The following is a 24373-nucleotide window of genomic DNA, read 5'->3' as shown; positions in this document are numbered from 1 at the left end:
TATTCATATTTTAATAAACATGTTTTACATTTTCTTCAATTATATAGTAAATACAACCACATGTATCTAAAAACGTTCCCTAGTCCAATAAGACTTGATTTCAGCTGCAACACTCAGGTGTGTCAGAATCTGGTGGAAACAACTGAAAGCATGGATCCATCCTACCTTCTCTCAACAGGACGGAGTGCTTTAATCACACAGCCTACCTGAGAATTTCTCATCCCTTTATGACCACATTGGACCATCTTCTGATGGCTGCTTCCTGCATTGATGTTTAGTCCAAAAATCTGCAGCTATCATATGAATATGATTTAAATTTCTGACACCTTGTTGAATCCATGGCGTGAAGAATTCAGGTACTTCTGAAGTGAAAAGGTCCAACCCGGTACTGGCAAGATGTACCTAATAAAGTGACGATAATTTTATTTCTGCAACATTTTACACTTTCTCCTTTTTTTTTACTTCTTTAAACCTTGAGCCGCGCTTTATTTCTTCACATTTTCTTCCCAAACAGCATATTATTTAGAGTATTTTACATTTTTCAGGATGAATAGTTCTCCAGGTGTTCTGAAACTTTGAAAAAGATGTTCTGGTTTTCAGTTCCTTGGCTCTGACTCACTCCACACGGCTCAAAAGACAACCCAAAAAGACCAAGTTTTAAAAGCCTCTCACAAAGACACATTTTGTTCCCATTTATTAAGTTGAAAATGATAAAGAAATATAAAACAGTTTGACAGAAAATGTGATTTTTAGCTCCAACAGAGTGAATCTCAGAGGTCTGTTAGCTGCAAGCTTGATACACACCAGATCAGGGCCCTCATATTTCAGTCCTTGTTGGCTGATGTCCTGCAGCTTTAAGACGTGTCTGTCCTTAAAGACGATTAACTTTGCAGAAGATGACCGAATGCTGCTGAGGTGATTCAGGTGTCCTGGACCAGGTATGCATCTTCATGTTACAGGAAGCCGGCCCTCGAAGTGGAATTTGGTGCAGCCGCTCTGTTTGATCAGTGGTTGGATGATGGATCTCTCAGGTCTGCTGTATTACCTGCAGCCGTTTTAACTCTGTTTGGGAACGACTGAGATAACCCATTCAAAGAAATCCCACCTACCGGCTTGCAGCCTCTTAGAAAGACGTCATGAGATCTACCTGTGATAGAGAGGAGTCCCAGTTCCTTCCTGATCTGCCGGTGCACAGCTGGCTGGTTATGTAAAACCAGACAGGTCCGCAGTAATCTTCAAAATCAGTTCCACATATTTTAGTCTCCTGAGCTCACTGGGATAAAAACAGAGCTCCTATCAGCGTAAAGATCTTCTGTGATGTGGCTTCACCTCTATCTCAGCTTCCATCGCTGTCAAGCTGTAGCTGTGAGGAAGCTTGTGTAACAAGATGGAAACCATAAACGCGGCTTTTAAACATTGTTTATTTAGCATTCCGCTAAATAAAACTATTATTAATAAAACATTTTATTCATAAATCATATAAAAGCCTACGTGATTGGTCGTCCACAGAAGCGCGTTACATGAAACAGATGATAGTAAAACCAGTAAATGTGACGGTTCTGCTCAGGTGCTTTGTAATACTAAATGAAAAAAAACAGTTTTGTTCTGCAGCTTTTGCATTTTTCTCAGAACTGCTTCCACTTGCCATGAAGCTGTTATACAAGAAAAGATGAGTCCATGTAGCTCAGTCGACCCGGTGCGTAAGAGTCCGTCAAGTGCCAGTTTCTTCATACTCTGTCCACAAAATGCAGGTCCAGCTGTTTATCTGGAACCAGAACGGTACGATTGATGCTTTTCAGCTCCCCGGTTGTCGGGTTTGGTTTGACTTCAAACCGCTGAATAAGCTGAAGACAAAAAGCAGAAAGTCAGTAAAGACAACAAAGCTGTATTTTATTTATGTTATGTAACATTAGAGATGGACTGTATGATGAGGGCGGTGGCTGGTGCTGATTGTCTCAGGGGTCCTGGTGGCAGTAGTAGACTTAGAGACTTAGACAACTTTATTTGTCAATTGTATGCACAAAGTGCGTACAGAACGAAATTTCATTTGCATACAGCTTGAAAAAAATCACAGTATATTGCACTAAATTTCAGGATAAAGATGCAGCAGTGATTTATGTAAACAATTGACGTGTAAACAATGTAAAACAATGTAAACAATGCAGGGGAAATAGACAGAGTGCGATTCACGGTATCCAGGAGAGTAATATTAGCTCCAGAGGTTAAGTTTGGTACTGAAAGTCAGAACTCAGATCAGGAATGATGTATGTTGACCTATTTACAGTTGCAGGGTCCTGATCTGAGACTTTGGCGTTTGGGTTTGTTACTTGTGTCTCTGTGAGGTTTGGTGCTTTAGTGACTCACAGTGCCATAACCTTTGACTTCTGAGGGTTTTTTCCTGCTTGAATTCCAGCAGTTTCTAGAGATTTTCATAAAGCCATAGTATATAAGTTTGTCATGCAGGTCATCCTGATTCATTCTCAATGTTTCGGGTTGAGAGGATCTTATGACCATCAGGCAGTATCAGAACTCTAGTATCTAATCTTATGCAGATGACACCCAGCTCTATTCGGGATTTGTGCTAAAATATTATTTATCACTGGGGTTCCAGCTTTGGATTGTTTCTTAATTTAGCACAGGGTTAAGGTATTAAATGTTTCTTATCTTACCCGAAACAGAACTAAATACATCTCAAGTTCTGCAATCCTGCGGCCAACGCAGCCTCGAACTCCGTAGCCAAACGGGATGGAGCCAAAGGGGTTTGGCCTCGGGCGGCCGTCACGGAGCCACCTCTCCGGCTTGAATCTGAACGACTCAGGAAAGACGCTCTCATCGTGACTGATGGCATAGTGGCAGAACGTGAACGCAGTCTGGAGACAAAAATTAAAATTAAAAGGTTAAATAACGTCAGCATTGTCAGGTTCAACTTCCCAGAGAATAGTAAACACCAGAGATGCTGCTAACGCGGTGTTAAAGATGTTCACAGAAGATACTTGCAAAACATGTCATATTGGATTACCACAATAAATCTGACCCACTTTCTTTGGAAACTGATATCCACCAACAGAAAAGGGTTTTTCTGATATAATCCTTGCATTCATAGGAACCACGGGGTACATCCTGTTTAAAAAGAGTTTAAATAAGACAGATTATAAATGTGCAATCATCACCAAGATAAATTTTTGTAACAAACACTAGAGCATCTCCAGGCAGTCTCACCTAAGAGTTTCCTTGATCACAGCTCGTAAAAACGGCATCCGAGTGACTTCTGCAGCGGAGGGGATTCGGTCCGCTGGTACCAGCGTGGAAACTTCTTCATAAAGTCTGTCCTGGATGTCTGGGTTCCTTGACAGCTGGTACAAAGCCCATGTGAGGGTGTTGGAGGTCTTTGAAATAAGGACATAAACATTTACAATTAGGAATGACCTTAGAACCAAATACCATGAAATTCAAAACAGACCCAAATCCACCATCTGCAGTGGGTAGAATACGTATCAAACACGTCAACATTTTCCGATTAAATTTCTCTAATTAAGATTCACATCAGATCTCAACAGCAACCCAAGTAATCAAGACAAAATGGTCTACTGGTGAAGTTCTGGGTAAATATTTGAAACAGACTAAACATCAAATGCATGAGTTCTTGCTAAGAATACGTCTGAAAAATGTCTGAATGTGCACATCATGTTGGTTTAACAACACTTTAAATTGAAATGTGTGTTTCTATCAGTACAGCATATTATTTGGGATGCTTCCTGCAACATCACACACACAAAAGAAAATGGCTAATGGTTTAAAATACTAAATCAAACTGAAACTGAAATCAGTTTCAGTTTCAGTTTCTACTTTCTGATATTTTTTGCTTTGTTTACTATATATATATATATATATATATATATATATATATATATATATATATATATAGATATCTATATATATATATATCTCTCTCTCTCTCTCTACTCTCTCTCTCATCTCTGTCTCTCTCTTCTCTCTATTCCTCTCTCTCTCTCTCTCTCTCCTCTCTCTCTCTCTCTCTCTCTCTCTCTCTCTATCTCTCTCTCTCTCTAGGCAACTAGTGTGCCGACCACCCACCAAGAATTTCAGCAACTAGTAATAATGTGCAACTAGTCATAAAAAGCCAAGAAACCAGCAGAGATGAGTCAGTACTTAGAAAACATTTCTGCTGCTATGTGCAAATCTATATCAGTTGGTTAGATATTTACACAGATCCTGCAAAAAAACTTTCTTTACTAAAGTTTCCTCAGAGAATTAAAAGCAAAGAGACTTTCACAAAAAAATCTTAGTGATGCAAAATATACTAATGGCTATAGTTGCAGCTGCATTTCTAGTAAGTGGCATTGGCGCCTTTATACAGAAGCAGAAATATCTAAAAGCCACTGCAAGGTTCCCCAAGTGAGATTTCTGACAGAAGTCTGCAGAATATTTACAAAAGTGGTCCTAGCGCCCGTGAGCACTGGCAGAGAGCTTCATAGAGACTTGCAAACATCCGTTTGTATGTTGTGTAAACTAATAAACTAAACAGTTACAACCTTTCCCACGAAAATTACAAGTAATGCACTCGCCCGCAGACTCACTGCTAAAGAAAAAGCATATTGAAGATTGTTTAAAGTTAGCTAAATAAGGTTTAGACAAGTCAGTGGAATACTGGGATAAAATAGTTTGGTTAGAGGAGGCCAGTTCTGCTCATCGCCCGAGAAACAGCATCCAAAGATTTAAGCCTGCAGGAGGGAACATCTGTACAAGTCAATTCAGTTTAGAAACCACGGCACCAGCAACATCATAAGGCAATTCAGTTGAACCGGATTGATTAAAAAGTCTTCTTTCTTGCCGTTAGAAGTCTTTTGGTGCTGACAGACTTCATACTGAAGGAAGGATTAATGGAGAAATTTACTTTTTAAGGATGGTTCATCTGAAGGTGGAAGGAGGTTTGGATTTCCTATCAAGAAGATGATCCCAAACACACAGACATGGAAACTTTTAACTGGTTTCAAAGAAAGTAAAACTGCTAGAATGGGCCAATCACTGGACTTTGTATTCAATTGGAAATCAGTGGAAAGAACTGAAGATCAGAGTGAATAACGATTACCTCCAGAACCTTCATGATCTGAAGAGAGTTTGTGTGAAAACAAAAGGGTCAAAATCACACCTGAGACATGATTGTGTCTAGTTTTCCAGATAGCTTTTCCCATATTAGGGCTGGACGATATAGAAAAAAAGATATTGACAAAATAGAAATCATATTGGATCGATATTGATAATTATCAACAACTTCAAAACATATATTTTAAGTGCACCCCTGGCTATTTTATGTAGTTGCTTAGCAACCTATTTTTAGATACAGGACTCACAAACACTGAACTCAAACTCAACCCTTTACCCAATTTTTTACCAAAACTGCAAGTTTTTAAAAAAGAAAAAAGAACATGTGCTCTTTGAAGGGGGCGGAGCTTGGTGACGGAGCGTTCCTGGGTCTGAGTTGGGATTGGTTGGGAGGATGTAATGACTGTAATATTGACCTACATGATAGGCTAGAATGCATAAGGAAGGAAAACTGTTCTACTATTGAACTTTTTATTGACCCTTTTTTCTATCATCGATATATATCGTTATTTAATTATCGTCCAGCCCTATCCCATATAATCCATCTCTGTGTGTTCACTAGTATCTCCCCGTGTCATTTAAACTTCACAACCAGAGCTTCATCTGTGATCTAATTTCTTAATATGTATGAATTACTTGGGTTGTTGCAAACATCTGGGGAGAACTTTATGTTAATTTACACTGAGAACATTTCTGAGGTCTTTTTCTGTTGTTAACCATAGAATGAGTTGATTACCGTGTCCACTCCGGCTAAGAGAAGCTCGGCGATGCTGCCGTAGACGTCTTTAGTGCTCATCTGGGTGTTTGACAGGAGGTACGTTAGATATTCACCCTCCACATCCTGGTTGTTGTCCACCCGCTGCTGGATGTCCTCCATCTTCTTGTCGATTAACGTTTTAGCTAGAGTGGGCACAAAATAAAATTTGGTATTATTCATTTAACCAGCATGGGAGTGGTAGCCTAGTAGTTAGAGAGCCAGGCACTTTGGAGAGGCCCCAATGGTTGCCAGTTCGAAACTAAGTCTGTCACTCTGGGCCCCTGAGCAAGACCCTTGACCACTGATTGCTCTCCTGGCACCACTCAGTGTCGGCAGCACACAGCTCACTAAAGGATGGCTTAAATGTTGGATTTTAGAGCTTCCTGATATTACACCAAACCTCCGTTGATTGTGTTTTCACCAAAACAGTGGTCTCCAACTCAAATTGTTTAGGGACAGGGTCCTGCAACTGTGTCCCCTATCCTACACGCCTGAATCAATTGGCTATAGTACCTCACTAGCATACAGGGAAGCTCTGCAGATCTCTGCTAATAAAGCTAATGTTGGAGTCAGAAATGCATTTAAAGGCTGCAGGACACTGGCGCTTGGGGACCGGAGTTTGAGAGCACTGCTTTAAGGTATCTCCAACTCACCAAAGCCAAAGATGCCTTCCCAGCCGGCGATGTAGCGTCCCCAGAACGGCAGCAGGCTGCGGCTCCACTTGGGACTCATCACCACAGCCATGCTGTAGGAGAACATCTGAGCGATGGAGTGGATGAATTCTTGGGTGCCAGCAGGGATCTCCTCTTCCAGACAGCCGAGCCTTGTCTCAAACAGTATGGAGGCAATACCTGGACGACGAAAATAATTCAACAAACCATCCTCTGAGTTTTGGTTCCTAGGAACGATGCTTTCTGCATACCTTCCAGTGAAAACAGATACAGCTTGTTGGAAATGTCAGTGACGAGATCCCCTGTTGGGCTGGCTCCACGTAGATGGTTGATCCTTTTTACGAAGTCTGAAACCACGTCGTTGATCACCCCTGAGTACTGAGCAGAATCCCTGGGATGGAGCATCCGCTTGTTGAGAACCGCCCTCAGTTTGTACCAGCGCTCCCCTTCCCTGAGAGCAGAAACACATGTTGAGAAGAAAGGGGAGAAAATTAAGTCTGACGCTGATCAAGTCATGGTTTATTGGTTGGTGTGGCTCAAAATGGTTGTGATACATCTCAAGGTAAAAAAACAACCCTGATTGGGGGTTCTGCATTTCACAGCAGAACCCCATTTAAAGCAGACGGCTCAATGAAAGAAGACCTTGATCTGGCCAAACTGATGTATTAATAGCCATTAGTTTTTACAGAGTTTATGTCTTGTAAGTTTTGGAGACTTTCTCACAGATTGTTCAGCTCGAATTGTGACGATTTCAGCACGTCACAGATTCTGAAACTCTAAAAAATAGTTTGCCCGCCGGTTGTTCTCCACACGTACAATGTATACATCGATCATACATTTTTGTCTTTCAACCAATTTGTTTCCCACTCTCACAAGACTTCCTGTCTTCAGTCAAAACCCCAATGACTGCAGTGTGCACAAACTTTCAAAATACTTTTCTTTCAAAGTAGAAATGCTGTTAATTTTAAAGTCATGTGTTCCAGATAAAATGCCATAAACACATTAACATTTGCAGAGTTTGACATTTTTTTCACTCCAACATGTAGCTTAGGAGGATCCTGTTTTATCCACCTTCCCCCTGTGTACAAGAAAAGGCAGCAATGACTATGATATACAGTAGGTTGGGATTTTTAAGTCTAAACGGTTGTTTGATTTTGTTTTCAAATCATGCAATCTGTGAAATTTAAATCAAAAATGCGGTATTTCCTGTCCTCTGCCTGCAGGTGGCGATAATGTCAACACTGACTACACCAGCATTTAAAAGAAGGTCCTGAGCAGTGCTAGCCTAAAGGTTTCCCCAATGTTCCAGTGTTTGTGGTTTGTTGAGTTTTTGACACGCTTCTCCTTTCCTTCCCAACCAAAAAGTTCTCATTTACTCAGTTAAAGTTAGTTGAACAACTTTTTTAAAGAAAACAAAACATACTCCTAAGAGTATGTCGAGTCAACTAGAGAAACAGTGATGTTCTGGACTGTTGGGGAAAGCTGGAGTATTCAAAGGATTTTAGTCAAAGAAAATCTGAGGATACAAGGAGTACGAATGAGTTCCATTAAAACATCGCTCTATTGCAGCCGCCATCTTACCGCTACATTTTGGGTAAGTCTGGTACTAAGAGTGATTCGTTATTAACTCCTTTGCTGTGATTGGTATGGGAAGTTTAGGCCGAAGAGTTTAGGCCTGCCCAGACTGACAAGCTGTGTGTTGAATACATGTAAAGTCAGTCTGGCTGGTCCGGGTAGGAGAATGTTCAAACTGCATGCAAAACGACCCCAGGATTTGAACCTAGAACCTTTGTGTGCAAGGCAACAGAGCCACTAACTGCAGCATTTAGTTTGTCTTTATAAGACCAGAATGGCACATAACTGTAGATTTTTGTCTGACTACATAATGATTATATATTTTTTTAAATATTAGATCAGATGTTAGAATTTACTGACAAAATACTTTTTACTTCTGCTTGAGTCATTTCTTGGAACGCTATTTATTTATTTTTTCAGTAAAGATATGTTGAAGTTGTGCTACTCTGGGGTTACTCTACCTACCTCCGGGACTAGATTAAAATATTATGGAATGACTGACAAAAAAAACATCTGCGACACAGATTTTTAGCATAAAAAGCCAGAGTAGACGTGCAAAATGGGCCTAAGTATCATCGATATGAATGACATCAGGATGTGTAGTCCACATGTACACCACCAGCTGAGTTTTAAAAAAGATCAACTCTGAATTTTTTTTGTTTTGTTAAATTCAGATTGTGTTACAGAAATCTCAGTTTGCATGTGGACAGGAAAGGCAGGAAATCCTAGATTTGCATAAACATCCATGCTTGTGAGCTCAGAGCCTCAGACTACACCAGCAGGCCTGAACCTTGTTTACAATGGCAGCAACGTGTTTTATCAGCAGGTCAGAATCAGCTTATTTCAATCAATTCACACATGACCTTTATTTCTGGAAAGCTCTGCTATAGGTATTACAGTGTTTGAGCTTTTTCCCCAACTAGTGACAGGAAAATAAAAGTGAAGCATTGCTGTGTTGATCAGAATTTAGTTTCTTTACTCTGTGAAGGGCCCGTAGCCAAATCCTCTCATATCGCGGTACTCGGTCCACAGAGTCATGTCTCCTCTGGAGGGAAACTTCTCATCCTTCCTCATGAGTTCCTCCAGCAGCTGAGGGGAGTTCACCGACACCGACTGGAGTCCGCTTCGGTAGATGGGTCCATACAGCTGCTTCTCATAAAGCTGACAGGGGATAAAAATTAAAGGGAAACCTGATCACATGCAACGATTATAAAAAAAAAAGTAAAGTTTGCAACTTTCTCTCTTCCAAAGGCACGTCAGTAAAAGCAGAACTGCTTCAGTCAGGCTCACATTGTGAGATTTAAGGACATTACACGTTCGTTTAGCCGGTGAACCGGTACCTCAGCTTTTAGCACTCAGTTCACCTCACACAAACTGGTCCGTCCTCTAGCTGGAAACAAAGGTGACGTTACCTGTGCAACAGTTTTAGCATGCATGGTGACTGCAGACAGAAGGCAAGAAAAGAAACGCTCAGAACCGTGCTTTTAGGGTTAGATTTGCCTGCAACCTGACTGGAAAACATTGCATGTTTTGGATGGAAAATGAACGTGTAATAGAGCTGCTGAACACTCAAGACGGATCAGGTGATCACAGCCTGACGTACCTGCAGCTCGTGCAGACGGTTGTGGTAACCCTGAAACACCATCCTGTACACCATCTCCAAGAAGCTGACGCGAGGGAGGTCCTCCACCGTCCGAGGTTTGTCCTGCAGGGCAGAGAGGGCCCCGGGAGCAGAGGGGCCCCTGCCCACCTTCCTGCTGCACACATGGCTTTTTAAAGAGGGGCTCGAAGGCGACAGCCAGACGGATTTCCCTGACAGCGATCTTCGCGACAAGCACGCAGCCATTGCAGGAGCCGAATGGAAAACACACGGCTCCTGTTACATCCAAGTTGCTCAGGGAGCAGGGAGGGGCCAAACCTTGCAGATTATTTAACCCATCCAGCCCAGATGTGAAGAAGCAACAAGGACAAAGAGCAACAAAGAAAGAAGTTTGTGGTTGTAAGCTTTCAGAAAATCCTTCGTTTTCTGTTAGTTAAAGGACATTTTAACAAGGAGCTGCCCTTTGATTATTATGTTCACATATAGAAGAAAGTAAATGAGTGGGTACGCAACCAGTCCAACACGAATGATTGTGAGAAATCCTTATAAGCTGATCTGCTCCAAACAAAGAAGCTTGTTTTGCCATTTTTGGGAACAGCCCACCATGTGAAAGTCTGTGAGTTTTTCCTCCCTCAGGCTGAATTACATAACTTCTGCGGCTGCACATGAAATACCAAACGTTCTGATCACAAAAACAGACCATTGATGACATGCAGCAATTTCTATCGGGCCTGAATTAGCCTTAGGTTAGATTGTTTAGAACTTAGAAATCAACTTTGGGTCAAATCTTACATTTCCTGAGCTCAGAAATGTTTCAGCGTAAACTTCAATCTTTGTCTATAAAATTAATATTAGAGAATATTTGATATTCCTTGTATGTTCTTTTGTATGATCAGAGTTCCTGGAACTTCCACCTGAGCAACAGGTTTCCTGCAGTCAAAGGGAATCATCTTAGACACCAGTGACATCGAGGCATGCCACCTGTCGCCCAGGAGGAATACTGGAGACAAACTTCTGTTCAGTTCATTTTAATTTTATTTATACGGTGCCAGTTAACAACAAGTCATCTCAAAGCTCTTTAAAAAGCCAAATTCAATCATATCATCCAGACAAATTGGTCAAAAAGTTTCCTTTCTAAGGAAAATGCTGGAGCATTTTGGATCAGATAGGCTTTAAACTGCATTTTGTGGACTTCCTGATAGTAAAGAATTGCGATATTTACGACTTGAAGCAACAAATGCATGGACTAGTTTTTTAGCATCACTTCTTTGAGCCAGAAGACCTGAGTTGACTGGAGGGTTGATACACTGATAACAAGTCTGTGATGTATTTAGGTGCTAAGCCATTCAGGGATTTATAGACTAACAGAAGGATTTTAAAGTCTATTCTCTGAGATACAGGGAGCCATGGAAGGACTTCAGAACCGGGTCCATGTTCTCTACGTTCTTAGTCTTTGTGAGGAATCAGGCAGCAGCGTTCTGGATCAGCTGCAGCTGTCTGATCCACTTTTTAAGCAGACCTGTGAAAACACCGTTGTAGTAATCAGTTCGACAAAAGATAAACGCATTGATTAGTTTTTTGAAATCCTGCTGAGACATCAGTCCTTTAATCCTGGAAATGTTCTTCAGGTGATAGAAGGTCGACTTTGTATTGTCTTTAGATGCTTTTGGAGGTTCAGGTCTGGGTCCATAAAGAATTACAATAGTCCAGCCTTGAAGTAACAAATGCATGGACTAGTTTTTCAGCATGCTGGTGAAGATTCTCAGTCATCCAGGTCATGGTCATTCCAAAAAAAAGGTAAAAAACAAAGCAACTGGACTTGTTTTCCGTAGTTGAAGACGTTTCGCTTCCTCTCCCGGAAGCTTTCTCAATTCAAAAAGTCTGGAGTAACGATGAGTAACAAGCTTTATACCATTCCAAACAAAGGCCTGTAATGGCTTAGATAACATGCAAATTCCTGTTTCGGTTGAATTTGCATGTTATCCAAGCCATTACAAGGCCTTTGTTTGCCAATGGTATAAAGCTTGTTACTCATCATTACTCCAGACTTTTTGAATTGAGAAAGCTTCCGGGAGAGGAAGCGAAACGTCTTCAACTACGGAAAACAAGTCCAGTTGCTTTGTTTTTTACCTTTTTTTTGGAATAGTTTTTCAGCATCACTCCTAGACGCAATATTTCTAATTTTGGCAATATTCTGGATGTGAAAAAAAGAAAACCCTGGAAACCTGTTTAATATGGGATTTAAATGTCTTGGTCAAAACAACACCAAGGTTTTTTTTATTTTATTAGAAGAGGCCAATTTAATGGCATTCAGATTAAGTGATTTATTATGAAGTTTATTATTTGAGGACTCTGGTCCAAAGATGACAACTTCTGTCTTTTCATAATTTAAAAGCAGGAAATTTAAAGTCATCCATCTTTTGATGTCATCAAGACATGACTGCAGTCAAAGTAACTGATTGGATTCATCGGGATTTATGGATAAATATAGTTGAGTGTCATCAGCATAAAAGTGGAAATTAATCCCATGCTGTCTGATAATTTTTCCAGTCAGACACATACATATACAACAAATCAGCATTAATGTTCCCTATTAATACTGTTCTAATGCTTTTAGCACTGTCGGGCAATTAAGCATTATGTTTAAAACAAACCGAAATTACGTTTACCAGGGTTAGTAGTAAGTCATTAGGGAGCCTAATATATGTTAATGCTAGCTGACATGCTGAGCTTAATCATGATGGATTTTATAAGCTATATTTTGGTGTAATTAGCGGGCTGGAAAACACAAACATTAATGTCCAATCAGTGTTGAAAACCCTTATGGAAATGAAGTTTGTCATTACCGTAAAACACAAACCAAAGCACATCAGCATAGCATTATTTCAAAGGTCACTAGCGAGTAGTGTTACCCTGTTAACTCCAGGTCTTAACCTGGAGCTTACAGGGTAACTCAAAGCTTAAAAAAAACATAATAAAAGTAAACCATTGAACCATTTTAACTGTCCCTGGTATTTCTGCCAAACCTCTGACTCTGTATCCATTCAGTTTGCTTTGGGATCAAAAGGTTTCCTCAGGCTTTCTGTGAGGGCCTCTGCACAGCTTGCAGAGTGGCGTCTTTCAGGTCAGCTTTTCTCCTGCACAAGCTGAGGAAAGATTGCAAACAGACTACTTCCAGTCTCACGTTTATTATTATGGCTGATTGCCCAACAAGAACAAACTTGCCCTCATCCTGAGGTCGTCAGTTGAAAGAACATAAACACTCTGCTCCAACAAGGAAGAATGTTAAAAGGGTCCAACATCTGTCTAAGCGAACACCAAACAAAATGGTGACATTACCAGAACAGTGAATAAAATCCAAAAGGCCTGAACATCAGACTGTAAAGTATTTATAAACTGAATGAAACACCAGAAGAAGCCAAGATGCTATTTATTGAGAATCTGGAGGAGCTGAACAAATATAAATGAGTATGTAAGAGCATCAAAGAAGAAGAATAAATAAAAACCTTAAAGAGCAATTTAATGTCATCTAACTGGTACCCAATTTATCAGCATAACAATATAAATAGTTTATATGAAGCATTTGAAGAAATATTAATGAAACTATATGATAAACAACTACTACATCAGCTGTCCTTGGATTATGAAATAAAAATGGTTTCTACAAAAACTTTAAGACAACAAACCAAAGTAGCTGGAATTAAATATAAAATATATAAAAATAAGTTAATAAATATCTTAAGATTTTGCAAAAAGGAACATTATAAGAAACTATGAGATTAAATTAACACAAGTTGACATATCCTGAATCACAAAAAAAAGAACAGCAAAAGCAAGGCAGAATATCTTGTTTTATTGATAATGATGCTAAAACTTACAACAGAGAGGAAATAGCCAATAAATGTAATAGTTTCTTACTAAATCTTGGACCAGACCTGTCCAAAGAAATCCATGAACATCCAACCAATAAATTCCAATGAAATATTAGCGTAATGTTTGCCTGTCATAGAAAACAAAATTTACAATGTTGTACATAAATTTAAGAACAAAAGTGCCCTCATCTCCAGGGCTTATGGTTTTGATTTTCTTTTGTGTTCATTTTGGATGTTTTTGTTGTGTTCCTTAGATTGTTATTTCTTTCTTTATTTTCTAATGCTTATTCCTAATTGTTCTTTGACTGTGGGAGAGAGTTAAACATCCATAAAATCTCAGAAGTTGCCTTTTATTGATCATCCCAGTCAGGGACCAGAAATGTATCTAAATGAAGGACACTTAACAAATAAAATAAAAAATAAAAAACTAGAATAGAGGTTTTGTGTATATATTTATTTAAAAAATTTAGAAAAAACATACAAAAGATCAGAAAAAAAGTTATGATTCCAAAAAGGTGTGACAAGTTATAAAGAAAACACTCTAAAAATGCTCTAAAAAGATCCCAAAAAAAATCTCCTCAGGCTCTCTGAATCATCTTTTCCATTAGATCTATGGCCACGTCCACATGAAGATAAATACGGTAAATTTTCATAAACGATTAAGAAAAAAGTTTTGATCCACACAAGAGGATGCAGCACTACTGAGAACGCTGTAGTAGGTATGCCGGGCCCATTGGTGGCGCTGTGACACAACCACAGAAACACGCAAACAGTACCAGGCATGCGCAGACAACTCATGTGGCATAAACACATCAACATGGTGGAGGTTCAGACAAACGTCTGCAGACGTCTTTATGTGTGTTGGCGGTGTAGAGCGAACTCGTTAGACAGGAAGAGGTCAAGGATGCAATCAGCTGTCCATCTTCTAACACGTCTATCCCTGTTGGGGTCGCATGGGGGGGATTTTTGGACTGTAGGAGGAAGCCGGAGTACCTGGAGAGAACCCATGTATTGCACAGGGAGAACATGCAAACTCCATGCAGAGAGACTCAGGGCAAAGGTAGGACTTGAACCCAGGACCTTCTTGCTGCACTAGAAAATGCTAAATAACAGGATGGAAATGCATCCCAGCTAAGCTGCATCACTGAGGTACTCAGATCTACCTGCGTCTCGGTTATCCTCTCTATAAGGTTTATTTAGCTTTTAGTTTGTTTTCACAGGCCTCATTCTTCCATGGCTTTCAGACACTTTGCCATAAAGAAGTTTAAATTAAAACACACAAACAGTTCTTTATTGGCCAACTTTTGACAGAATCAAGCTGTGTTTGCTCATCCTCTGTCCACAAAGTGCAGGTCCAGTTGCTTGTTAGGAACCAAAACCGACCGACTGAAGATCTTTAGCTCGTCCATGGGAGGGTTGGGTTTGATTTCAAACTCCCGAATAAGCTGAAAAATACCAAAAATACACATATCCTGATAAATTAGAATATCAGAGAAGGTTAAAAATCTTTAGATATTGACAGGTATATTTCAAGCATTTATTTCTATTAATTTAGATTTTTTTATACCATATCACCCATGGGCGTAGGTTTGATTTCAACTTTGATAGGGACACTGGTCTCAAGTTTCATTGGTTGGATGTTATTGGTCCTACGCAATATGCATGCCCCTATTTTTTTATACTTGACGTGAGCATCAGGGGACATTTCGTTTAAAGAGAAAAGCAGCATTTTTTGCTACATTAATACAAATTTTATAAGCACTATATATATATATATATATATATATATATATATATATATATATATATATATATATATATATATAAAAAGCTGCTCCTTAATTTGTAATTAAAATCAATTAGACATCACCTGAAGCACTGAAGGGCCAGCTGCTTCACCTCCAAGCTGCCCTACATCATTATTACTGGTTATCTGTGTTCCCTATAATCATATAATGTTACTATTATACAAGTGTGTTTTTAGTATTAAAGGATTAAATGTAACACAACCTTTTATATCATCCTATGATACTTACTGTCTGAGTGTTGAAATAGCTCCTTATGTCTCTTTTCTTTTTTGGTGGTATCATCTACAATCACAACACTAAGCATGAGCCTAAGTTTATTCAAATATAAAATCGCTTTTAACAATTATTAAAAGAAAATATAACACTATCTTATCCGTAATGTAATAATATCCAAAATAAACAGCCAGATTCAAGCATTTTCACCAGACACTAATGTTTGTACTAATTTACTTATGGACTGTGTGGAAATCTATGTAAAATCAAACCAATGTGTTCCTCTGTTTGTACTTTATCCTATTTCTAAAAGTAGAAATAGTCAATTAAATAGCACTATTATTATGTGGAACCTTAATTATGCTTTCTAAACAAAAAATAGCAATGTTTAGGCACCATCTCGTGTTGTTATACTCTATAAAACGAATAACACCTGCTATTTATATCTGAACCGTCTTAAAGGGATTTTTTGAAAGCTTACATTTCTCCAGCAGTCTGCAGAACTCCTGCCTGACACAGAGTATTTAGTTTTATAAAATAAAAGTTTTTTGTTCATAAAATGTATTATACTTCTGATTTAAATATTATTTTAAGATGCTAACGTTGGTTACTTACATTTCTTAAGTTCCACAAATGAAAACTACTATCTCCTGCTTCTTCTATCGCCTGTTATAGCGTAGATAATATATTTTTTTTTAATTGGGACTAGTTTCGTAGTCTAATATTCGTTTAATTCACGCAGTATTCTAGCGTGAATTAAATTTAAATTTCGCGCTGCAAGCATGCACGCACATGCACGCACTAGAAAACAGCCAACCAGGGAGAGAGAAGGCGGGACTTAAAGCAAAACAACCAATGAGAGTGGAGTTAAACAGCACACAGCACAGTTACGTGCGCTGCTAAGTTAAAGCGACAGGATAGACCGTCACCGACTGGACACGCAGGCTGGCAGACGGAGCTGCAGCAGCAGCCGCCGCCAAGCAGCGGAGCTGCGAGAGGAAAATAAGCGACTGCTGTAACAACGCTGTATTGTAAATTATAAACATGTTATTCACATCGAATTATTGGTAGGGACAATTAGGTCGGTCCAAAATTTTGGTAGGGACATGTCCCTATGGTCCCTATACAAACCTACGCCCATATCACCTTTATTTATAAAACACTTTAAAACAAACCTAGATCCACAAAGTGATATAGAAATGACATAAACAACTTAATAAAAGTTTAAGAATTTTAGTTAATGCATTAAAATGTCCCAGTAGAAAGAAAATGAAGGGAGTTCAGATCTGAAAAGACCAATATGACTAGCAGTAAAACTCAGAAACATTAGCAGGGAGTCCAGCCTGATGCACCGTCTAAATTTTTGATATTGTCGCCGACTTCCCCGCCGGCTGAGGACCCAAGTAAGAGAAAAAAAGGATCTGACAAAAAGGCTCCTCAAGTAACTTATTATAACATCTGATTTAATATTTAAAAATGGCGTGATCAGACAAAGGACAGAAGCTATGTGCAAATTCTGGTATTTTAAGGACTAAAACAGAAAAGCTTTATAGAAATATATAACATAATTACAAAATAAATTCAGGCATGGGATAAACTCTGTAGGTAATGTGTATATATATGTTAGAATAGAGTAAAGTACTTCCAGTGACAATATCTACGGCTTAATGTATGTTCACTATACCCCCAAATGGCTCATTAGATGGAGAATAACATTAGAACAGGAAAGATGGTGTTCAAACAAGAGGTCTCACTTCAAAAGAAATTGGAGGCGTGTCTCTCTTTATTCTTCATTCAATGAAATAAGTCACACTGGGTAGATTATCCAGAAAAGATACTCAAGTAAAAGCAGCGATACTCCATAATAATTTTACTTAAGTAAAAGTAAAAAGTAAGGTGAAGTAAAACTACTCCCAGATTACATTTGTTTCAAAAAGTTACTTAACTAACTAACTGAGTATCTGCAGAGTGATCAGCCACAGCAATGTATAACAAAGACTTAGAAGAAGAAGAAATCAAGATTTGGACTGGTGTAAGTGTTATTTTTCAGAACATTTCCCTTAAAGCATAATTCACATAAACCAGAGTTAGTTATGGTGTTCCACAGGGTGTTGGGTTAGGACTAGACTGTTTGTTTATTATGATGCATATTCTAAATCTCAATCCTTTCCTTTTGGAGTAAACGCCTTATAAGCTTTGTTATCTCCATGTTGTATTGTTTGTTTTTCTTCACTTACTCGAAACAGAACTAAATACATCTCGAGTTCTGCAATCCTGCGGCCAACGCAGCCTCGAACTCCGTGGCCAAACGGGATGGAGCCAAAGGGGTTTGGCCTCGGGCGGCCGTCACGGAGCCACCTCTCCGGCTTGAATCTGAACGGTTCTGGGAAGATGTTCTCATCATGACTGATGGCGTAGTGGCAGAGTGTGAAGCAAGTCTGAAGAAAACAGAAATTAATATTACAATTCTGTTTTTTATTGTTCCGAACTTCACTTAACTTTTATGCTGTTAGCACCTGAATGCAAAAGGTACACAGTAAATATGTAAAAGATGGACTATCTTGGATTATAAAATAAAACATCAGACCCACCTTCTTTGGAAAAAGATATCCACCAACAGAAATAGGCTTTTCATTGATGATCCTTGAATTTATAGAAACCACAGGGTACATCCTGTTGAAGTCAAGAAGATTATAAACTGGTTGTTTTTGATTACCCTGCTAACACCAAAGCATCTCCAGGCAGTCTCACCTGAGAGTTTCCTTGATCACAGCTCGTAAAAACGGCATCCGAGTGACTTCAGCAGCAGAGGGGATTCGGTCTGCCGGTACCAGCGTGGAAACTTCTTCATAAAGTCTGTCCTGGACTTCTGGGTTCTTGGACAGCTGGTACAAAGCCCATGTGAGGGTGTTGGAGGTCTTTGAAATAAAGACATAAACTAGTCAACATATTCAACATACATAAGTAGAAGCTTTAATACCACCATATTTTGCAGATACTGTGCATATAAATCTAACTGGAAGACAAAAAGGTCTGTCAAAGTAAAAGCTTTAATTATTTTGGGATGGGTTGAGTACCGTGTCCACTCCGGCTAAGAGAAGCTCCGTGACGCTGGCGTAGACATCTTTGGTGCTTATCTTGGTGTTTGACAGGAGGTATGTTAGGTATTCACTCTCCACATTCTGGCTGTTTTCCACTCGCTGCTCAATGTCCTCCAGCTTATTGTCGATCAAAGTTTTAGCTTGAAAAACAACAGAAGTCAGATAATATTAGAATAAATATGTATAGCTTCTGTTTCAAGAGTGTTTTTGTTACCACTGAAGTCTACAATTAGAGAACACGTCTTCTTTTAGGGTAAAGAACCTGGTCGATATTTATCACAACCCAACAGTTTTGTTCTGTTTCGACTGCCTTGCTGTGTTAAAATGCTCTCCATAACCCATGTAGCGTGACAATTTTCTTCAAAAATTACGCACTATCTTCAATTGGGTCACAGTATTACTAGTATTTTTGGTAAATCCTAGTCTTAGGAGTACTGAAAATGGCTGTTGAAAGATTTGGCTCTATTTCAAAATGAAGAATTTGATAAATAGCTTGAAAAGATCAATGTGCAAAACTTTAGTAAAAGGACTGATGTTCACACATGGTCTGCAGTAAATTGCTAAAAGATTGCAAAGGTTCACACTGATCACACATGTACAGTGAGACAGCGGTGAGGTGTGTGGTACAAGTAAAGGATGGGTTCAAAATTTGGTCAGAGATCCAAAAGCAGAGATGATTAGTTGCTGTATAATATGTGTTATAGGAGTCTCTATGGATTATGATGTTAGCAGACGACATCATGATGTTCAGTTAAAGTAGGGTAAAGTTTATAAATGTAAAGTTAATTTAAAAATTGCTAGCTTTAGGATGCATTTAGTTCTGCAATATATGCACAATATTTCCAGAAAGAAAATAACTAATGCTGTATAGAATATTTTACTATAGCTAAATGAAGTATCTTTTTTGCCAATAGGTTGCAAACGACTTTCTTTTTCATCATTTTGATGCTATTTGCTATAAAAATCAAATGTCCAATATAAGAAAATGCATTAAACCTACATATAAAAATACTGTTGGTTTAAAAGTTGATCTTTAATTAAAAAATGTAAAATAATTTCCTATAGTATACTACAAAAACAAGCTCTTGTTTCAAAGAGATGTGTAACTTTTGTGGCTCTAAACAAAACCTGTTTAGTTGGACCGAGGGCAAAAATGGCTCTGTGGGTTGTTAAGGTTGCTGACCCCTGGCTTAGAAAGATGGAGGTATGTTAAAGTCAGGAGAAGTGAGTGGAACAGTGAAGGTGAAAGCAGTAAAATCAGTTGAAGTGGACGGGGGGGGCAATGAGACCTGCTGTGATATAAGGTTTCAGACATTGTCTTATTATAAACACTCCAGCTGTGTTCATTTTATTCCAAAGCTCTTTGACGTACAGCTGACATACTTTTACTGTTTATTTGTCAAGTAAAAATAAACTGGAACACAATTTTGAAGACATATTTGTGTGAAGCATAACATTTTGTGTCATGTTCAGTTACAGGGCCTTCCAATAATGGATAGCAACCAAAAACGTAACACACATGGAGGGTCAACCATAGAGGTGTTAAAGAATGAGAGGCTTTTCCAAATAGCTGCATTTTGGAGAATGTTGTAAAACCAAACTGAAGATCAGGGGATTCTTTTAAAAAGTATTGGCATGTCTAAATAAGTTACAGTCCAGTTTAATGTTAGTTTTTGATGCAACAGCAGCCTCAGATTTTGGTGTTTTCACAAAGCAGGAAATGACCCAAAGGCACTTTGGGGTAAAAAAGCTTCAGCAACTCACCAAAACCGAAGATGCCATCCCAGCTGGTGATGTAGCGCTTCCAGTAGGGAAGCAGATTGCGGCTCCATTTCGGAAATATTGCCACACCTATGCTGCTGGAGAACATCTGAGAGATGGAGTTAATGAATTTTTGGGTCCCAGCAGGAATCTCCCCTGTCAGACAGCCGAGCCTCGTCTCAAACAGTATGGACGCAATGCCTGCGAGGCAAAAACTACATCAAGAACAACCAAAATCTGTTCTCAGAGGTTCATTCCTTGGGAATACCGTTAGCACACACCTTCCAATGAAAATAGGTAAAACCTATTAGAAACGTCAGTGACGAGATCCCCTGTTGGGCTGGCTCGACGTAGATGTTTGATCCTTTTTACGAAGTCTGAAACCACGTCGTTGATCACCCCAGAGTACTGAGCAGAATCCCTGGGATGGAGCATCCGCTTGTTGAGAACCGCCCTCAGGTTGTACCAGCGTTCTCCTTCCCTGAGAGTAGAAATACATGTTGAGATTTTATGAGAAAATGTTTAAAAGGCTTTCAGAAAGGTGAGAAAATGTTTGGTTTAAAGCTCACTTAGGCTTTTGGATTGACATTCTCCTGTTCAGAAAACAATGTACAGTTAGTTTAGATTTGATCCTTTTGCTGCAGAGTTCCTTTTCTATACTGTTTAACAATTTATATTCTGTCTTTTATCACCTTGCTTTGGGTTATGGTTTTAAAATGCACTTCTCTTGCTTCTGATTGTTTTTCCTTCATCTGATACGTGTTTTTTTTCTGAAGTCGATAGTACTTCCCATCTTTTCTGTCATTAAATCTCCATTTTACATATCTGTAAACCTCTACTCATAGTAATATCCACCTGTATATTATATTCGGTACATATCCAGCGGTAAATTTAGTTCACAATACTAGTTATCTATATATTATACTCATAGGACAAATCTATCAGTAAAATTCTGTTTATAATAGTATCCGTCTCTATATTTATTCAGTAATAACCCATGTCCTGTACTTATGGAACCATTGTTTATCCTGCACTTGCTGCTATTGCACTTCTGGTTAGACCTAAACTGCATTTTGTTGCCTTGTACCTGTACCTGTGTAATGACAATAAAGTTGAATCTAATCTAATCTAATCTAATTAAATTGTCTGTTTTTCTCCTTTGCTACCTGTTTCCACTTGGATGTGGGGTACCTCAGGGCCGTATCTTGGGGCCCATTCTCTTTTTGCCATTACTTTGACGACTGCAGGTTGTTTAAAACACATGCAGCATACAGTTCAAGCAGTACTATGTCCGCTTTGGTATTCATCCAACTAGGGGAAGACGTGTTTCAGCCAGAGTCTCAGTAGAGGACGGTTAAGCTTTTAGTGACACCTCATCTGAACCTTTTCCAAGTAGAATATGTTTTTTCCACACAAGGCTCCACATTAACAGAATCTCTGTTTAACGTAAACTCAGACCTCACCTCTTGGGGGTCAATTCCACTACAAAAGAAATTGGTTAGGATGTTGAACTGGAAACTACTGCAACACCAATATCACTGTTCAAAGTGAGGTAATTTTTTCCATCACCACAGACTGAGAACATGTTGAACAAAATGAAGAAGAATAAGCCTCTGCTGCAAAAGAAACATCTTAAATAACAGCTGCCTGCATGGACAAGCCAGAAGCCTTCAGGAGAAAGGTTATCTGGTTGGACAAGACAGAGATTGGGCTGTTTTATGTCAACTCTGTTCGACCTGACCCAGCTGTAAAGCATGACGGTACAACTGGACTATCCAAAGTGTGGGAGTGTTTGTATATTTAAGTCAGTATGTGTGATTCTGTATGGATTACAGAAAACCTACGACAAATGTAAACTTTTTCATCCAGTTGTCATTAAAAAAACAAACAAAAAAAGCAGAAACAAATAAATCAATGTGCATGAAATGCTTCCAAGAGGTCAAAATCTACTCATTTCCATGAAACCGTTACGCGATTAGAACAAGGATTGTTGTCAAACTCTCTGCACACACGTGGAGGTGAAGCGTTGCTGTGTGCATCTGTGTGTTTTTCTGCTTTACTCTGTCAACGGGCCGTAGCCTAATCCTCTCATCTCGCGGTACTCCGTCCACAGAGACACGTCTCCTCTGGTGGGAAACTTGTCATCCTGCCTCATCAGCTCCTCCAGCAGCTGAGCGGTGGTCACAGACACCGCCTTACGTCCATTTATGTAGATGGGTCCATACAGCTGCTTCTCGTAGACCTTAACAGAGGACAGAATGTGAAAGAAACCTGTTCCTATGCAGCTTTTAACACTTCGGCAATGAAAACTGCAAACTGCTGCAACTGTAATGTGAACGAAGGAAAATCCTCTTTGCAGCGGGAGGGAAAGAAATGCAGATTTGCAGCCAAGCTTCCCTGAAACGCGGTTCTCACTAACGCTTATCTGTGGGATCAAAGGTCGTGTTTTCAGTCTAACATTTATTTTATGATGCATTTTCAGTGCAAGTAAAGTCCAACTATAAAACACACCCTGGCCTTTACATAAACAGTCACATTTGTCTACAGGACTGTCAGTTTTTACTAAATATAAAGATTTATTGATCTTAAAGCTACCAGAAAACTGCACGGCTCATGTTGTGATAGAGCTGCTGATAGAGCCGTGCATCTCGCTCTGACCTACCTGCAGCTCGTGCAGACAATGGTAGTAACCCTGGAATAGGATCCTGTAAAGCATCTCCAGGGCGCTGACACGAGGGAGGTCCTCCACTGTCCTCAGCTTGTCCTGCAGGAGAGAGGAGGTCCTTGCCACCCCTCTGGAGCAGACGTGGCCTTCAGAAACGGAGAACCGCAGCAGCTGCCGGCTGCCAGACAGGGCTCTCCGTGACAGCCAGGCAGCCATGACAGCTGCTCAGTGGTAAACACAGACTGCTCTAACTACATCCATGGGGGTGGAGGGGGAGGAGCCACGCTGCTCACCCATCTGGCTCAGCTCTCCACTAACAACCAGGAGAAGCAACTACAATAGGAACCCTCTATGGAGGCTTAGAAAAACTGAGCTTTATGTATATTAATGTGTTTCTCTAACTTTCCACCAAATGTTCACTGAAAGCAGTTTCCACAAACCACCAAAGCAACATCTGACGTCGATGTATTTCATCGTGGATAAAAGATTAGACCTCATGGGGACATTTACTTAGACTTAAAAACCAGAGAATGAAACGGGTCTGGGCAGGTTCTGAGGTTCCGAAAAGGACCGGTCTCCTTTATGTTTGTACCTGACAACAACAAAAAGTGTTGTTGATAAATAACTAATGGAGCAACATTTTTAAACAGAAAACTACCTGCTCTGTATTTCTATAAACTAGTGGTGCAATCGGCATCTTTTTAATTTGGAGAAAAACTGTGGATTCTTTCCATAAATTCAATTTAAATTTCAAGGTAATAATAATAAAAAAAGTTAGCTTTCTTTCTTCTAAAATCTAGATTTTTTTTTAATCATAAAACAAAGCATTGTTCAAAGAAAAGTATTTAGATTTTTATTTAGTTTTTTTTTTTAAAGTGTAACTTTGTGGCTCTGGACAGAATGACAGACGGGACAGAATGGCTTTGGATGGTAAAGGTTAAACTCCGGGTCTAGAAGAAACGTGCAGTTAAAGTCCAGCTGCAGCCGACCCGTCACACTGCAGACATGTGATGACAAAAAGTCACTCATGATGGTCGACGATGAAACCAAAGACTTTGTTTCATCTTTGCTATCGTTACCTAACAAAAAGCCGCAGAAGTTTAAACTGTTGTCCAGAATATATTCCAGGTTTCTTCTAACAATGGACCTCAGAGAACTGCTAAAAGGTCTCAAACATGGCAAGATCTAAAAATTAAACACGTCTGTTTTGCCTTCCTTTAATTTAA

At 39.3% G+C, this 24373-nt stretch overlaps 2 protein-coding genes across 2 annotated transcripts; both read right to left on the bottom strand.

Annotated features, from left to right (window-relative positions):
* Positions 1-1405: 1405 nt before the first annotated feature.
* On the bottom strand, positions 1406-10131 carry LOC105938937 (sterol 26-hydroxylase, mitochondrial). Its single transcript, XM_012880888.3, has 9 exons — positions 9731-10131; positions 9107-9288; positions 6804-7003; positions 6535-6732; positions 5861-6024; positions 3220-3386; positions 3039-3120; positions 2670-2870; positions 1406-1844 (listed from the first exon to the last, which is right to left on the bottom strand). Exons 1-9 carry the CDS (start codon positions 9971-9973, stop codon positions 1728-1730), a joined length of 1554 nt encoding a protein of 517 aa, XP_012736342.2. The 5' UTR covers positions 9974-10131; the 3' UTR covers positions 1406-1727.
* Positions 10132-14868: 4737 nt separating this feature from the next.
* On the bottom strand, positions 14869-23393 carry LOC118563782 (sterol 26-hydroxylase, mitochondrial-like). Its single transcript, XM_036139702.1, has 9 exons — positions 23145-23393; positions 22543-22724; positions 20764-20963; positions 20486-20683; positions 18698-18861; positions 18372-18538; positions 18212-18293; positions 17858-18058; positions 14869-15044 (listed from the first exon to the last, which is right to left on the bottom strand). Exons 1-9 carry the CDS (start codon positions 23361-23363, stop codon positions 14928-14930), a joined length of 1530 nt encoding a protein of 509 aa, XP_035995595.1. The 5' UTR covers positions 23364-23393; the 3' UTR covers positions 14869-14927.
* Between the last annotated feature and the right edge of the window lie 980 nt (positions 23394-24373).

This window comes from Fundulus heteroclitus, chromosome 7, assembly GCF_011125445.2.
Source record: "Fundulus heteroclitus isolate FHET01 chromosome 7, MU-UCD_Fhet_4.1, whole genome shotgun sequence".
Taxonomy (NCBI): domain Eukaryota; kingdom Metazoa; phylum Chordata; class Actinopteri; order Cyprinodontiformes; family Fundulidae; genus Fundulus; species Fundulus heteroclitus.
Note: the sequence above shows the minus strand (reverse complement) of the source record. Positions and strands in the feature narration are given on the sequence as shown.

Excerpts from the sequence above, each read along its gene's own strand:
- LOC118563782 (XM_036139702.1), bottom strand. The coding sequence starts at position 23,363 with ATGGCTGCCTGGCTGTCACGGAGAGCCCTGTCTGGCAGCCGGCAGCTG. Across the intron at positions 22,725-23,144 it reads ATTGTCTGCACGAGCTGCAG|GTCTACGAGAAGCAGCTGTA; the intron begins GTAGGTCAGAGC and ends TCCTCTGTTAAG. Across the intron at positions 18,862-20,485 it reads GGATGGCATCTTCGGTTTTG|CTAAAACTTTGATCGACAAT; the intron begins GTGAGTTGCTGA and ends TTGTTTTTCAAG.
- LOC105938937 (XM_012880888.3), bottom strand. The coding sequence starts at position 9,973 with ATGGCTGCGTGCTTGTCGCGAAGATCGCTGTCAGGGAAATCCGTCTGG. Across the intron at positions 6,733-6,803 it reads GTATCTGTTTTCACTGGAAG|GTATTGCCTCCATACTGTTT; the intron begins GTATGCAGAAAG and ends TTCGTCGTCCAG. Across the intron at positions 3,387-5,860 it reads TCTTAGCCGGAGTGGACACG|ACCTCCAACACCCTCACATG; the intron begins GTAATCAACTCA and ends CTTATTTCAAAG.